General features: G+C 37.2%; 1 protein-coding gene across 3 annotated transcripts in view; it reads left to right on the forward strand.

Annotated features, from left to right (window-relative positions):
- The first annotated feature begins 1,719 nt into the window (after positions 1-1,719).
- LOC100258658 (la-related protein 1A) overlaps positions 1,720-15,445 on the forward strand; it is a 28,974-nt gene continuing 15,248 nt past the window's right edge. Inside the window, exons 1-9 of one of the 3 annotated variants that reach the window (XM_002266673.4) lie at positions 1,720-2,363; positions 3,576-4,149; positions 4,333-4,495; positions 4,830-4,920; positions 5,155-5,226; positions 5,360-6,009; positions 7,176-7,245; positions 14,817-14,921; positions 15,027-15,343. In XM_002266673.4, coding sequence (XP_002266709.1) covers positions 2,061-2,363; positions 3,576-4,149; positions 4,333-4,495; positions 4,830-4,920; positions 5,155-5,226; positions 5,360-6,009; positions 7,176-7,245; positions 14,817-14,921; positions 15,027-15,343 — 2,345 coding nt within the window. In that variant the 5' untranslated portion in view covers positions 1,720-2,060. The remainder of the gene's footprint in view (positions 2,364-3,575; positions 4,150-4,332; positions 4,496-4,829; positions 4,921-5,154; positions 5,227-5,359; positions 6,010-7,175; positions 7,246-14,816; positions 14,922-15,026; positions 15,344-15,445) is intronic. The other 2 variants (XR_002030676.1, XM_010654835.3) reach the window with 2 other exon arrangements.

Raw genomic sequence — 15,445 nt, forward strand, 5'->3', positions numbered from 1 at the left:
AATCGAAACACTATCAAAATATAATTTTATTAATATCGATTATGTTTATAACCAATTTTGCATTATTCTCAATCTATTTGAAAAAAGTAATTCAATAAATTATCTCATAAAATTATATGAGAGAAAATCATATATAATCTTCACATACTCGAGCCACCATTATCGGTCTTATGAAATTAAACATAAAAAAATCTATGTATAATCATCATAAACTCTAACCTTCATAATAGTATACGAGCAATCCAAATATTTACTTTGAAACTCATATGAATGGGACCCATGCCCCACATAAAATTTACACTGATGAAACTCAACTACAGTCTTCCGTGGTACCATGACCCAATTTCTTAGAAAATATTAAGGAAATAAAAAAAAAATTATTTTTTTCTTTTATATTGAATAAAATAATTATTTTTTATATTTCATTTCCTTTTATATTCTATTATTTTAAATTTATTGTTATTTTGATAAAAAATAAACAAATTAAAATATAATTTTTTTTTTACTATTTTTGAAAACAAAAAGCTAACATTTCTATAAATAAATATAAATATAAAAAATAAAAAGTGTAATCATTAGAGGTACTTAAAGTAACAAAAATAAATTTTATTTAATATTGAAATTTTTTTTAAGATAAAATGACTTAAAAAATTAAATTAAAATTTTTAACAAAATGAGTGCCGATGGACCACTTATTTAGCTTGCATGGATTAACTCAACCTGACACGATTTTTAAGTGGACTGTGCTGGCCTAACACAACCATTGGACAACTCTACACTCAAATATACTGCAACTTTCACTATCTAATTATATAATAAATAATAATTAAATATAATAAAAATCGTTCATAGCTATTAAATGCAAAAAGTCTATTAATTATAATCATCACCCATCATTGATAAAAATACATTGACTCAATTTATTGGGATGCACCCATGACCCACGAGTAGGCAGCCTTTAATACCTTGCCCTAATTTTGTATCATCATCATATATGTATAGTAAAGAATTTCACCAATTTTGCCCCCAAAATTAAAATTTGTTAAAGAGCAATATTTTACCCTAACTTGTCAATGAATAAATCATTGATGAAATAAACAAATACAAAAAATAATAAAAAATATTTGTTGTTTAGTTTGAAGCTGTCAATTTTACATCAGCATGCAAAAATCAAAATCGATGTTTTGAAAGTATTTGAGAAATTATACTTAAAAATTATTAATTTAAAGTTGGTTATATCAAAGTTTAAACTAATAAAACCGAAGTATGAAAAATAACGATCATTTTATAATTTTATAAAAAATTTGTAATTAAAAACAAAATATTTGATTTTTAACGATTAAAATATTAAGTTTTGAAAACTAATGACATAAAATATATTTAACCTCTAATAAAAATGGTTTATTTATTAAAAGCAAAAAAATTAATTAATATTTCATCATCATCTATCATAAATAAAAATGATAATACATCCTAAGTATTTCTTAAGAGTTAATAGGGAGCATAATGAGACTACCCTCACAATCACCAAACCTTTATTAACTTAACTATAGCCAATAAGTTGGGCGGGTCAATCACGCACGTGAAGATAATCTTTATTATCTTAAATTTAAATTAAATTTTATTTATTTAGAAAAGCAATTTTATACAATCGCGAAATTACAGAATTGACCCTCAAATAACCCGCAATTTAATACGATAAAAAAGTTAAAAACACCTAACACGATCCGCTTGTGGGAGCAGAGTGGAAGTAGACGGAGTTTGGGAGTTCTGGAGAGAGAGCAGAGACACTTTGTGCCAATAACAAAACCGCGTTCACCATTTCCTACAGCCGATGCTCTGTCGTTTTGCGCCCTCTCTCTCTTTCTCTACACCAACCCCAAAACCCTAGACCCGCCCATTCTTTCTTCAACAACCTCCTTAACGTCTCGATCACTTTTTTTTTTTTTTTTTGTTCGATAACGATCACTGTCGGTTCGTATTTGTTGTGATCGTTTGTTGATTGTATTGAAAACAGTGGACTCGGGTGCGTCGTGATCGGGGTTGGTGCTGCGATCGCGATGCCGGCGGCGGTGGAGGTTGCAACCTCCATTACAAGCGATGGGGGTGCGGAGATGGAGCCGGGGCTCGACGAGGTTGGGGAAAAGGTTAATGTGGATGAGGAGGTGAAGGCATCGCCGTGGAAGAAGCCGGAGGATGGGAGTGGTGCCGTTGCGGAGGCGCCGGTGATGGGGATGGAGTCGTGGCCGGCGTTGGATGAGGCGAGACCGAATGGAGGAGCCGGCGTTGGCGGGGGGCAGGCGGCGGCGCGTTGTGGCCCGCAGGAGGGTGGGAGTTCTCCGCCACCCACTCCGGTGTCCTCGGTGAGAAAAGTTATTGGATTTTTGGGCTGTGCCTGTTCCTAGGTTTTGATTGGTTTCCGGGAAAATGCAGGAATTCCTTTTTCTTCGTTTTTTTTTTTCCCCTGAAATTGGATGTGCAATTTTCTGAAATTGGGTATGAAATGCTGACACAAATGAAAAATGCTATAGCATGTGTCGTTTTGTGGTTGTTTGTTCATTGTCTTTGTTTGGTTACCAAGAAAATATAGGAAAGGTTTCATCTTTATCATAAGTTCCTGTGTATCTTTTGGTTGAATTTGGGAGTAAAAATGCTGACACAAATGATAAATACTAGTCAGATGAATATTTTTGTATGCTAGCTTATTTTTACATTTTTTTTGGTTGCTGAGAAAATATATGAAAATGGATGAAAATATGAGAAAATTTTCATCCTTATATTTAGCAATGGAGGACAAAAATGCTGGAACAAATCAAAAACCCGATCAGTCAGGATCATTTGTATACTTGTTTGCTGTTTGACTTCCATTGGTTGCTGAGAAAATGTGGGAAGTGGATGGAAACTATTGGAAGTTTCCATCTTTCGCATAAGTTTCTGTTTTTTGTTTTTATTTTAAATTGTACAAAAATGCTGAAACAAATCTAAAATAAAATAAAAATACTAACTATTAGCTCATTATTCATTCATTTTACAATGTTTTGAATTCAACTGATGCATTTTTTTTTTTTGCACTTATAAAAAAAAACTGATGCATCATTGTTTGTGTTTATAATAATTCCTAAGTTTCACCTAGAATTTCTACCTTTTGGTTCCAATTTTAATGAATTCTTTCAAGTTAAAATTGGCACTGAGTTAAATATTTAAGATGGCAATGTACTTTCATTTTTATTTTTTAGATTTAGGGTCAGGGAAAACTAAACCCATGTTTTGGTTATTATTATCTAGACAGTAGACTTTCATTTCGTTCTTGTGAGTTATGAATTATTTTGTTCTATGATAATGAATGACCTTAGATGCATAGAATTAGTTTCGGTTCTTTGATAAACCCAGTCACTGGTGACTTACACATATTAACGACAAAACATTTTTGTTATGATGTGATTGTTCCTCCGAAAATTTATCCCACTGGTTAGTCTGATTTCAACTTGATTTCTTTTGTAAGTTTGCTTTATGAATAATTCATAATCATTTGATTGTTGGCAGTTCACTTTTGTCACATTTTGGTGATCTTGCAGGGTGCAGTTGGGCCACAGAAACCTGAGAGACATGGGAGTTATAAATCTTTCTCGAAGCATTCCCAATTTCATCATCAAAGGCAAGGTTCTAGGCGCCATCGTGTCCCCAGTGCTATGCCTGCTCCTCGCCCTGTGTCATTGCCTTATCGTCAACCACATTTGCCACCTGTTCTCCCTGTTGTACCTCCACCATACCTTCCTATGCTTGAAGGTGCTCATCAGTTTTATACTGAACACGTCCCGACTGCAGAATCTCCTGTGGTGAAATCTGGACGTGAATCTCCTACCCGAGGTTTTGGTCCAACAGGGCAGGGTGGCGGAGATAGTATGAATGGAAGCCATATGCCTCACCCACAAGGATACAACAATCCATATGCTGGTAATTTTGCTAATAGACGACCTGATTTACAAGGACCTGGTCTCTATGTTAATCCCACATGGCATCGTCCGTGGGGAATTGGTCCAAGGGAAAACGTTAATATGCCTCGAAGTGTTGGTCCAAGGGCTTTTATAAGGCCACTGCCTCCAGTGTTTGGCCCTGCCCCAGGTTTCATTGGTAGACCAGGTGTTCATGGTAAGAGTGGTGACCAATTGTATTGTTCCATCCATTTTGGCTTATTTAATTTGTTTCTCTGCTGTTTTATCCTCTTTAGTTCTCTCACTTTTCCTTTTCTTTTACTTTATAGACGTTGCATTTCCCACCTTCAGTGATTTTTCTATTTTCTGCTGGTTGAGTTGGTTTGCGTTTGCGATGCAGGTCCTGCTCCAGTGTATTTTCTTCCTGGTGCACCCCCACACTCTTTTAGGGTTCCTCCACCTTTTATGATGCCACATTTTCCAAATCCTAGGTTTCCCATGCCAGCACCTGAGGCACTAAATTTAAGAGCTAATATATTAAAGCAGATAGAGTATTATTTCAGGTAAGTGATCTAAGGAACATGCTGTATGATCTACTGAGGCATATGCATTTAGGTTCTCATGTTATGAATATGCTGTATAATGCTTGTGGCACGTTTCGGTATTTTTATGATTAAATGGAGCATTGTTTTTCTGTTTTCCTGCTTTATGCTTTCACATGCATTATATGTTTCTGAACCTATTTTGTTATATATGCCTAATGATGTTATTAGCTCTTACATGGTGGATGGATTTATCTATATACAACTTGCAAAATGATCACTACTAGTACCCAATATCAGGGTAACCCAAAATTTTTCTTTTATCACTTGATTTTGTTATATTTTCTATGGGCAGCGATGAAAATTTGCCGCATGATCGTTACTTACTTTCCTTGATGGATGACCAAGGATGGGTTCCGATATCTGATATTGCTGGCTTCAATAGGGTACATTTTTTTTTAAAGTCTGCCTCTTTATGTTTGTGCATGTTCTATATCATATGCTGGGTTTAAGTATAATACTATTATATAACTGTATTATCTTTTGATAGGCAAATAATAAGATGTTATAAATAAGCTCCAAATGAATATATAGCTGTAGTATCTTGTTTGTTTTGTCCTTTGCTATGCCTCTAATATTTGTTTTGTCCTTTCCAATGCCTCTAATATTGTGGGTCTCAGGTTAAGAAAATGACTACTGATATACCTTTTATTCTTGATGCGCTAAGGGGTTCACATACCATAGAGGTGCAGGTTAGACAACATAAATCTTTGGGTTGCTGGCTCTGTGTTTTGTCAGTTTTACATCTGATTCTGAGCGGTCAAGTTGAGTTTATATTCTATTGGTTCTGAATTTTCTGCTTTGGAATGGTTAATTCCTTTGTAGGGTGATAGGATACGAAGACATGATGATGGATCAAAGTGCCCGCCACTTTCCGGGCAGCATATGATAGCATCTAGACCTGAAATGCCAATGGGCCAAGTAACTGATAAGGTTGAAGTTACTTTAGAGGCTAATGAGATCAATGATGGTAATACAAAGGGAACAATAGAAAGGACTGATGAATTTCAATCAGGTGATGAACACCTGGGGGAGTGCTTACCTCCAAATGAAGATGATTCCAAGGTCACATGTGAGAGTACCTTGAAAAGTAATGCTGTTAAGTTGATGTTTAGTGGTGAAAAGAAGGATCCAATTGAAGCAGCTTGTGATTCAAACGACATTTTCAATTCTAAACCAAGTGATAATTTGTCAGATCATGATGTCAGTTATGGAACCGTGTTAGACGAGGGCTTAACTGATGTAAAGGATACTGGTGAAATTTTCCATCTTAGCAGTGTTGACGGTTCAGAAGAAACTCTTAAACCTGGGAGTTATGTTGATCGTGGAATAGGAAGCATGGATATGCAGTCAGATTATCCTTGGCAGTGTCTAAGTCACCCATCAAGTGATTTTGAAAGCCCTTTTATGCTTGATGAAGAGCTGGAAATTGAGTGCTCAACTGCTAGGAAGGACCATCTTTCATCTCCTCGAAGGTAGATTTATGGCCTTTACAAATTCCAAAATTTTCTTGTCCTAATATGCAATTTTTTTAAGGACCATATGCATGCTCTCATAAGGTTTTTTATTTTTTATGTTTTTGAACTTTATTTATCCATGTTTTTTAAGTTCCATCAATACATGTGATTTACTAACTAATGGCTTTGGTCAGCCTTTTGGTGCCTTTGTATACAACATGTATAGTTTTGTGTGCCTTGTTCTCAGGTGCTTTCAATATATCTAATCTTTGCCTAGTAAACAAAAATGTGATTCACCAAAGAATACAGTTTCATGACCTTGGACACTAATAATTGCCTTTGATGAATTAGTGAAGTCATAGGCTAATGATAGACAATTGTTCAATGATTTCAACATTTCCTGAATTAGTTATGGGAATTTTTCAACATAAATTAATTTTTGAACCAACGAAAATAATAGTACAGACAGATATTTTTCTCAAAATTGTTTCTTTGGTTAATCTTCAATTGGTGATCTCAACAAAGACCCAAAGTGTGACAAAGAAAAGCTAATTATCCAGAACTGGCTATGACGGCTTATACAAAACATTGTGTGCTAAATAGCAGATTCTTGTCATCTTTGTGTCATTGAAAATGCTGAAAGCCTCTTCTCACTTTATTTTTTGGTTGTGTCCTCTCAGTGCCTTGCGAAATTGGCTATGATCTAATCTCTTGTTGCACAATATGATGGTGATATCTCTTAGAAAATTCATAAAACACGTGGATCCCACTAGTAACCAACAGGTCCTGCATTGGTGATGCATGTTATATGGGAGTGGTTTTGGAGTTGTGGGATTTACTTGGTTCTGCTCTCCTGGAGTTTGGTGAAATCTTTGAAAATTCATATTCAGAGATATTTTGAATGGTGTTTGCTGACAAAGTCACACGGTGTTTGATTATGAGTTTGGCAATTCTTATTCTTGTTTAGGTGCAGCCTGGAACCTTCTTTAGTTATTAGAAAGCTTTTCCTTGTTTTATTATAAGTTTCTAAATTTTAGTCGGAGTTAGATTTGACAACTAGGCTTCAGGTAAAATTTTTTCTTTCTCCTAATTTTTATGTTATTCTATCATGGTTTTCTTTTTCTTTTTCTTTTTCCTTTCTCTTAATGTGCTTTTGCCTCTCTAAGTGGTGCTGTTGGTTGAAGGGTGAATGATGAAGATGATGAAATGGCTGTCAGTGACCATGATGTTCAGAGACTCATTGTTGTTACCCAGGTAAGGGTTCTTGACAGCCTTTTTCTCTCTGTAATTTTTGATATGCTTTCCTGATTATTAAGTTTGTATTTTGGTTATGCATATCTTTTGGAGGTGCTTTCCTGAAAACATAATTTTTGTGTTGCCTGGTACTCTTTAAAGCATTGGAAAGTTAAAAAAACCATGTCATCGAAAATGCACTTTTTCTACAAAATGCAACTTCATACTGGTTGCTTATCATGTAATTTCTTATGTCTCTGATGACCATTTGTTTTTCAATATAATGAATATCTAAGCAAACAATTCTATAGTTGTGTCTTAGGCATAATGTCCCCACTTCAAGCCTAGGACTGTGTCACCCATCTCCCATGGGTTAGGAACCAGGCCCAAGAAGTGATCAACAGCAATCCAATCTTAAACTTGATGGACCCATGGGATCAGGCCAGGGCTCCCTCACCCCAATAGCCCTCTCCTACTGCTGCATTCTAAAGGAATTAGGTTTTGATGTCTAAACACGAGATGCCATGAAGGTTTTTCCTGAAGAAAGACGAAAGCAGGAGGATTTTGTGCTGGTTATTGATCATGATACACAACCTAGCCTCGTTGAGATATTGATTTGGGTTCTTATGTGGTTTTGAGGCAGTTTATGGCTTAAAAATCAACGGTTAAGGGCCGTTGAGGCTGCTTGTCTCTTTTGCTTTTTGGGGTGGCTGAGTTTGTATACATCCTGTATGCTGTTGGCTTTTTTTTGCCCTTTAATACAAGTTGTGCTTATTTATCAAAAAAAAAAAATCAATTTGGATAAAATCGATCTTATTCCTATTGGTGGGAGTATCAAATGTGGAGGGATTAGTTTTGGTGTGGGTTGTAAAGTAGGGAAGTTGCCCACTTCCTATTTGAGTCTCCCTTTGGGAACTTTTCACAAATTTTCTAGGGTGTGGGATGCAGTGGAGAAGAGGTTTAGAAAAAGACTAATAACGTGGAAGATGCAATATCTTTCTAAAGGAGGAAGACTAACTTTGATCAAAAGTACATTATCAAGCCTTCCAATTTATTTTATGTTTTTGTTTGTGACTCTAAGAAATATCAGTTTAAGACTTGAAAACATTGAGACTTCCTTTGGGGAGGTGGCGCGCTAGAGAAGAAACCTCATTTGGTTAAGTGGGTTGTTGCTTGGTAAGTCACGTTGGAGTTTTGCAATAGAAAGAGAGTCCTTATCAAAGCAAATCATAATAGAGAGGTTTAGAGAGACCCTTCTTGGTTGGCATGGTTCCTTTGTGGGCAAGAAGCGTAAAAAGGCTTGGATGACAGCTCATTATGTCTCTTTTTGATAGTTTGGAAGGAAAGAAACAAGATTGTCTTTGATAATGAAGAGCTTTCGATTTAAAGGATAAAAAATTCTTTTGTTTCTAATTTTTGGTCTTGGACTAAGTTGTTTATAGATGAAAGTCCTTTATCTTTAATCAATTTTTTTAATTGGTTAGGTTCTAGATGAGGGCGGGTAAGTTTTGGGTTTCCCCTCTTCTTTTTTGCTCTTGCCTAAGGTGCTTGTTGCATACTCCTTGTATGCTTTGGGTTGGCCTTTGGGCACCCTTTATTCATTATATATACTATCTTTCTGTGCTTTTACCTATATATATAAAAAAAAAAACTACTAGAGAGGTTTAGACATGAGGAATGGGGTTGGTGTTCAAGTGGGGTGAGGGAGGGTTCCTGGTTGTGTTGGGTTGTTTTTGTTTACATGAAGATCTTAAGTTGGAATACAAGAGGATTAGGTTCCAAGAAGAAAAGGACTGTCAGAAGGTTTTTAAGTACTCAAAGTCCAAATGTTGTGATGCTTCAGGAAACAAAGAGAGTAATTTGGGATAGGAGGTTTGTGAGCAGTGTCTGGAAAGGCAGAAGCTTGGAGTGGGCTGCCCTTCCTGCTTGTGGAGCTTCAAGGGGGATTGTGATTTTGTGGGATTCAAATAAGTTCAAGTGTACAGAGAAGGTGTTAGGATCTTTCTCCGTAACTGTGAAGTTGAACTTTGGTGAGGAAGGGTCTTTTTGGTTAACTTCAGTGTATGGCCCGAATAAGCCTTTGTGGAGGGACTTTTGGTTGAAGCTTCAAGACCTGTATGGTTCGACCTTCCCAAGGTGGTGTGTAGGAGGGGATTTTAATGTTATCAGGAGGATCTCTAAGAAGATGAGTGATTCTAGGTTAACATTCAACATGAGGTGTTTTGACGAGTTTATAAGGGAGAGTGGTTTGCTAGATCCCCCTCTAAGGAATGCGGCTTTTACTTGGTCAAACATGCAAGTTGTTCCTATTTGCAAGAGATTGGATAGGTCTTTGTTTTTTTCTGAGTGGGATTCCTTTTTCTCTCAAAGTTTTCAGGAGGCGCTTCCTAGATGGACCTCAGATCATAGCCCAATTTGTTTGGAAACTAATCCTTTAAAATGGGGTCCGACTCTTTTTAGGTTTGAGAATATGTGGTTGCTCCATCTTGAGTTTAAGGAGAAGTTTAGAGATTGGTGGCAAGAGTGTACGGTTGAAGGTTGGGAAGGTCACAAGTTCATGAGGAAATTAAAGTTTGTTAAATCAAAGTTGAAAGATTGGAATATAGTGGCCTTTGGAGATTTAAGAGAGAGGAAAAAGCACATTCTTTCGGACTTAGGTAGAATTGATCTAATTGAACGAGAAGGGAATTTAAATCTTGATTTGGTATCAGAAAGGACCTTAAGAAGAAGGGAGCTAGATGATTTGTTATTAAAGGAAGAGGTTCAATGGAGACAAAAATCTAGGATCAAGTGGATTAAAGAAGGGGATTGCAACTCTAAGTTCTTTCACAGAATGGCCACTGGAAGAAGAAGCAGGAAGTTCATTAAGTCTCTGATTTCTGAGGGGGGGGGGGAGACTTTAAGCAACATTGAGGTTATTTATGAGGAGATTGTAAATTTCTTTGGGAAACTCTATTCCAAACCTGAAGGTGATTCTTGGAGGATTGAAAGAATTGATTGGATCCCTATTTTTGGAGAGAGTGCAGTTTGGCTGGATAGGCATTTTTCTATAGAGGAGGTACGAATGATAGTTTTCCAATTGAATAAGGAAAAGGCCCCTGGTCCTGATGGTTTTACTATTGCAGTTTATCAAGAGTGTTGGGATGTGATAAAAGAGGATCTTATGAGGGTGTTTCTTGAGTTCCACACCAATGGGGTAATAAATCAAAGTACAAATGCGACATTCATTGCTATGGTGCCTAAGAAAAACCTAAAATCTCAGATTATAGACCTATTAGCTTGGTTACAAATTCATATAAGATAATTGCTAAGGTCTTATTGTTTATGCAAAGTTCTTCATGAAACAATCTCTGGCTCTCAAGGAGCCTTTGTTAAAGGGAGACACATTCTGGATGTTGTGTTGATAGCCAATGAAGTGGTGGATGAGAAAAGAAGGTCAGGAGAGGAAGGGGTAGTCTTCAAAATCGATTTTGAGAAGGCCTATGATCATGTGGATTGGGGCTTTTTAGATCATGTGCTACAAAGGAAGGGGTTCAGCCATAAATGGAGATCTGGATAAGGGGCTGTTTGTCTTCATCAAGTTTTGCAATCCTAGTTAATGGGAATGCAAAGGGTTGGGTTAAGGCCTCTAGAGGTTTGAGACAAGGAGACCCCCTTTCTCCTTTCCTTTTTTACTTTAGTGGTAGATATTTTTAGTAGGTTGGTGATCAGAGCAGAGGAAACTGGGCTAGCTGAGGGTTTCTTTGTGGAGAGGGATAGGACTAGAGTGTCTTTGTTACAGTTTGCAGATGACACCATCTTTTTCTCTAAAGCCTCTATGGAACATCTTCAAAACCTCAAGATTATCCTTTTGGTTTTTAGGCAAGTATCTGGTTTAAAAATCAACTTAGAAAAAAGCACCATTTCAGGTATTAATACTAGGCAGAAACTATTGTCTAGTTTGGCCTCGGTTTTAGATTGCAGAGTGTCAGAGTGACCTTTGTCTTATCTAGGCCTTCCATTGGGAGGGAACCCAAAGACAATAGGCTTTTGGGATCTGGTGGTTGAAAGAATTTCGAGGAGGTTGGATGGTTGGAAAAAGGCCTTTTTGTCTTTGGGAGGGAGGATTACTTTAATTTAGTCTTGTCTGTCTCACATCCCTAGCTACTTCCTCTCCCTCTTTAAAATCCCAACATCAATAGCTTCAAAAATTGAGAAGATGCAAAAGGATTTTCTTTGGTCTGGGGCGGGGGAAGGGAAGAAAGATCATCTTATTAGATGGGATGTTGTTAGTAGACCAAAGGAGTTGGGAGGTTTGGGTTTGAGAAGACTTCTCTGAGAAATGTTGCTCTCTTAGGGAAATGGCTTTGGAGGTTCCCTAGAGAAAGGAGTGGTCTTTGGCATAAGGTTATTGCGAGTATATATGGGACACATCCTGATGGATGAGACGCCAACATGGTGGTTAAATGGTCACATAGATGTCCTTGGAAGGTTATTGCTCAAGTTTTCCAGGTTTTTTCCCCTTTTGTCCGCCTAGTGGTGGGCAATGGGGAGAGAATTCGTTTTTGGGAAGATCTTTGGTGGGGTAACCAAACTCTGTGCTCTCATTTTGCTGATCTTTATAGAGTTATTTCTGTGAAAAACCTCACTGTCTCAAATGTCCTTGGCAATTCCTTTCCACTGTCTTGGAATTTTAATTTTCGCCACAGTCTTACTGATTCAGAAATTGATCTCCTTCAGATATTAATGTCCTCCCTTAATTCTGTGCTTTTCTCTCATTTTTTGGCAGATTCAAGAGCGTGGTCTTTGTCATTGTCAGACTTGTTTTCAGTGAAATCTTTTTTCTTGGTCTTGTGAAAAGTCTCAAATCCTATCTTGTTCCTTCCGGCCAAGTTTTTGTGGAGTTCAAAAGCCCTTTCAAAGGTTAAGACCCTCGCCTGGTTAGTAGCACATGGGAAGGTAAACACCAATGATAAGTTGCAATTAAGAAGACCCTACAAATCCCTCTGTCCTCAATGGTGCATTCTTTGCAAAGGAAATGGAGAGTCGATTGACCATCTTTTTCTTTATTGCCCTGTTACCATTGGACTTAGGCACAAGTTGTTCAATCTAGTAAGGTTGGTTTGGGTCCCTCCAAGGAGTTTGAGGACATGTTGGTTATTGCTTTTAAAGGCTTGGGGAATTCATTAAAAGGCAGGACACTTTGGCAAATCGCTTGCCTTACTTTGATATGGATGGTGTTGCAAGAGAGAAACAATAGGATTTTTGAGGATAGGGGGAGAACGGAAGAGATGTTATGGGATTTGATTCGGTTCTATTCTTCTCTATGGGCTTCTTGTACTGCAGCTTTTAGAGGAGTTCCTCTAAGTGTTTTACAACTCAACTGGATTGCGGTTTGTGCTTCAAAAGTTTGAAGAATGTTGGGGTTTCTCTTTGTTTTTAGATTTCTATTGTTGGGAGTTTTCTCTTTTGTTCAGTTTTTGTAGGAAGGACCTCTCATCCTTCCCTTGGTTTCTTCTCTTTCTTTTGTATCTTTTCTTCTATTAATATATTTTTCTTCGTTTCTGATCCAAAAAAAAAAAAAAAAGAGAAGGGTAGGATTTTGGAAAGATGTTTGGTTTGACGATTTACCCTTGGAAGAAGCCTTCTTGAATTTATTCTCTATAGCTTCATGCAAAGATGGATGGGTAAGGGATGCGTAGGTGAGGGAAGGGGTTGGTTGGAGTCATTGCTTTTCTAGGTAGTTAAATGATTGGGAAATCATGGAAGTGGAGTCTTTCTTACGGAAGCTGCATTCCATGTCAATTAGAAGGGATGAGGACATATTGAGGTGGATGAAACAAATTGTGGCAATTTATCAGTTAGGTCTCTTTATGCATCTTTGACCAAGGGAGATAAAGAGCCATTCCTGGCAAGCACAGTGTGGAGTTTGCGGGCACTGATGAAGATAGGTTTCTTTGTGTAGGAAGTGACTTGGGGTAGAATTCTCACGCTTGATCAACTCAAAAGGAGGGGTGGACTTTGACGAAAAGTGTTATTTATGCAAACGTGAGGAGGAAAGAACGAACCAATTGCTACTCTATGTTTTAGAGGTAGAATGTTGTGACAGTTGATATTCTCTCTTTGAAATGGTTTGGGTGATGGATTCTTCTATGGGAGGGAACCTTTTGAGTTGACATGACTCTTTTGTAGGGAAGAAGTGGAACAAAGACTTGAGGACCGTCCCATTGTGCATGTCCTAGACTCTTTGAAGGGAAAGAAATAGGAGGCCATTTAATGATGTCAAATAGTTGGATCAAGCAATCAAATTTAATTTTTTGTATACTTTTGTGAATTGGATTAGGTTGTGTATAGTTGATCAATCAATGTCTATGCTAGATTTTGTAGATTGGCTGAGTTTCAAGTAACGAAATGTCTCACTCAGATTAGGTGGCTTTTTGATACATTGTGTGCTTTGGTGCATCTCCTCTTAGACACTTCTAATACTAGTTCTCATTTGCCTATCAAAAAAAAAAAAAGATGTTCAACCTAGCCTCCATCAGATGCAAAACCTCTATGATCAAACAAGTGCTTTGGTCCTGTAGAGGTTGGATTTGGAAGGAGGGTTTGTAGAGCAAGCCATTGTGAAAGAGCAGGATCTCCCAGACAGCATTGCAAGGTTCAATGGCTTTAACAGATTGAACTCTGATCTCCATTCTGTGACAGTGCTGGTATCACCTTCAAAGACCTCTAAATATTATGGGCGAATTCTAACTTTTTTTGAGTTTTGGATTTGAAATTGGTTGAAAAAATTAGTCTATCTTTCCTCAACCCTTCAATTTGCACCTCCTGTTAAGACATAATTGTCCTTATTTAATGGAGTTCGGTGGCCCACATAATCCCAATTACCTCTTCTCTCAATCTCAGGTCATGGCTCTAATTTCTTCCTCTTATAACTCTCTTCTTGATTCTGCCTTTTCACCTAGGACCGTCTAACTACTGATGAGGAATTGTTCATCCCTACTGGGACTTTCTTAGATGATCCAACCTGTGACCTTAGAGACAATGAGGGCCTTTCACCTGGCAAGATTAATAAAAGATCATAGGGCTGCTATCCTCTTCAAACCTTAGAGACGATGTCCTCTTTAAACCTTAGCATCCAAAGCAAAAACAGAAACACTAATTCATATTTTTCCTTCATGTGCTGTTGTGTATTTGGTGTGATAGCTATTCCCTTTTTTCCCCCAGAGTTTCGCTCAGGAATATCAGATGTTATGTAGTTTACCTATCTTAAGAGTTTATAATGATTATTGATGGTTGCACATGATAAATAAAGAAGGCTTAATATGACTGTCTATGTTCTGAGGTTGAGTTTGCGTCTATGATGGGAATCTGAATCTGTCAAATGGCATTCCAGTTTCATTGTGCTGCAGTTTTTAGTGGTTGATATTTTTACCTAGTTTTTTTTTCCTGTGTTTATCACTGTGTACAATGTCGTATAACTGTATATGTGAGGTCCTTATTTCCGATTCTAAATTTGGATTTATTATTATCTGTCATTGAGTGAACTTTATGTTGTTGACCATTTTAATTTTCTAAATGAATCTCCATTATTGTTTATTGTTACTATGTAGAGCCTGAGTGTAAGCCAAGAAAATAGAATGCATTCAGAAGAATTAAAAGTGATTCCAAATGAGCTTGTATCCAGGGTAATTGATGGCCCCTACTTACATGAGCAGGTTAATGCAAGCCCATTTTAGCCTTTCTGCTTTGAACTTTGCTTTGATTAAATGCAGTGGCTTTTACTTCCCATGTGGTTTTACTGATTTGTTCACTTTATGCAGGGTTCAAGAGGTAAACAACCTGATAACAAAAAGAATATTTGGGCTTTAAAAAACAGAGATGGAGATTCTAGATTTTGCAGTTCGCCTCCTGGATTAGCAAATTCAAGAGTAAGTGGAAGTATAGAAGGAAGGGATGGTTGTGAGGAGCCTGTTCATGCTACTTCCCGAAGGAGGCATAATAAAGGCTTTAACAAGTGGCAGTTATCACCTAAACAACAACAACGCTTGTTTTTGAGCAATTCTGGAAACAATGGAAGTAGTCCGCCTAGCAGTTCAGTTGGTTTTTTCTTTGGATCAACGCCCCCAGAAGGTCATGGGTGAGCCATAATACTGTTGCTTATCATTTCTAAGCTCTGATTTAATATTAATAAGGCAGCAAAGCATCATAATTAGCTTTTTATGTTGTGGTCCTTGGTGGT

This window comes from Vitis vinifera, chromosome 8 (genome assembly GCF_030704535.1).
Source record: "Vitis vinifera cultivar Pinot Noir 40024 chromosome 8, ASM3070453v1".
In the NCBI taxonomy this organism is placed as follows: Eukaryota; Viridiplantae; Streptophyta; class Magnoliopsida; order Vitales; family Vitaceae; genus Vitis; species Vitis vinifera.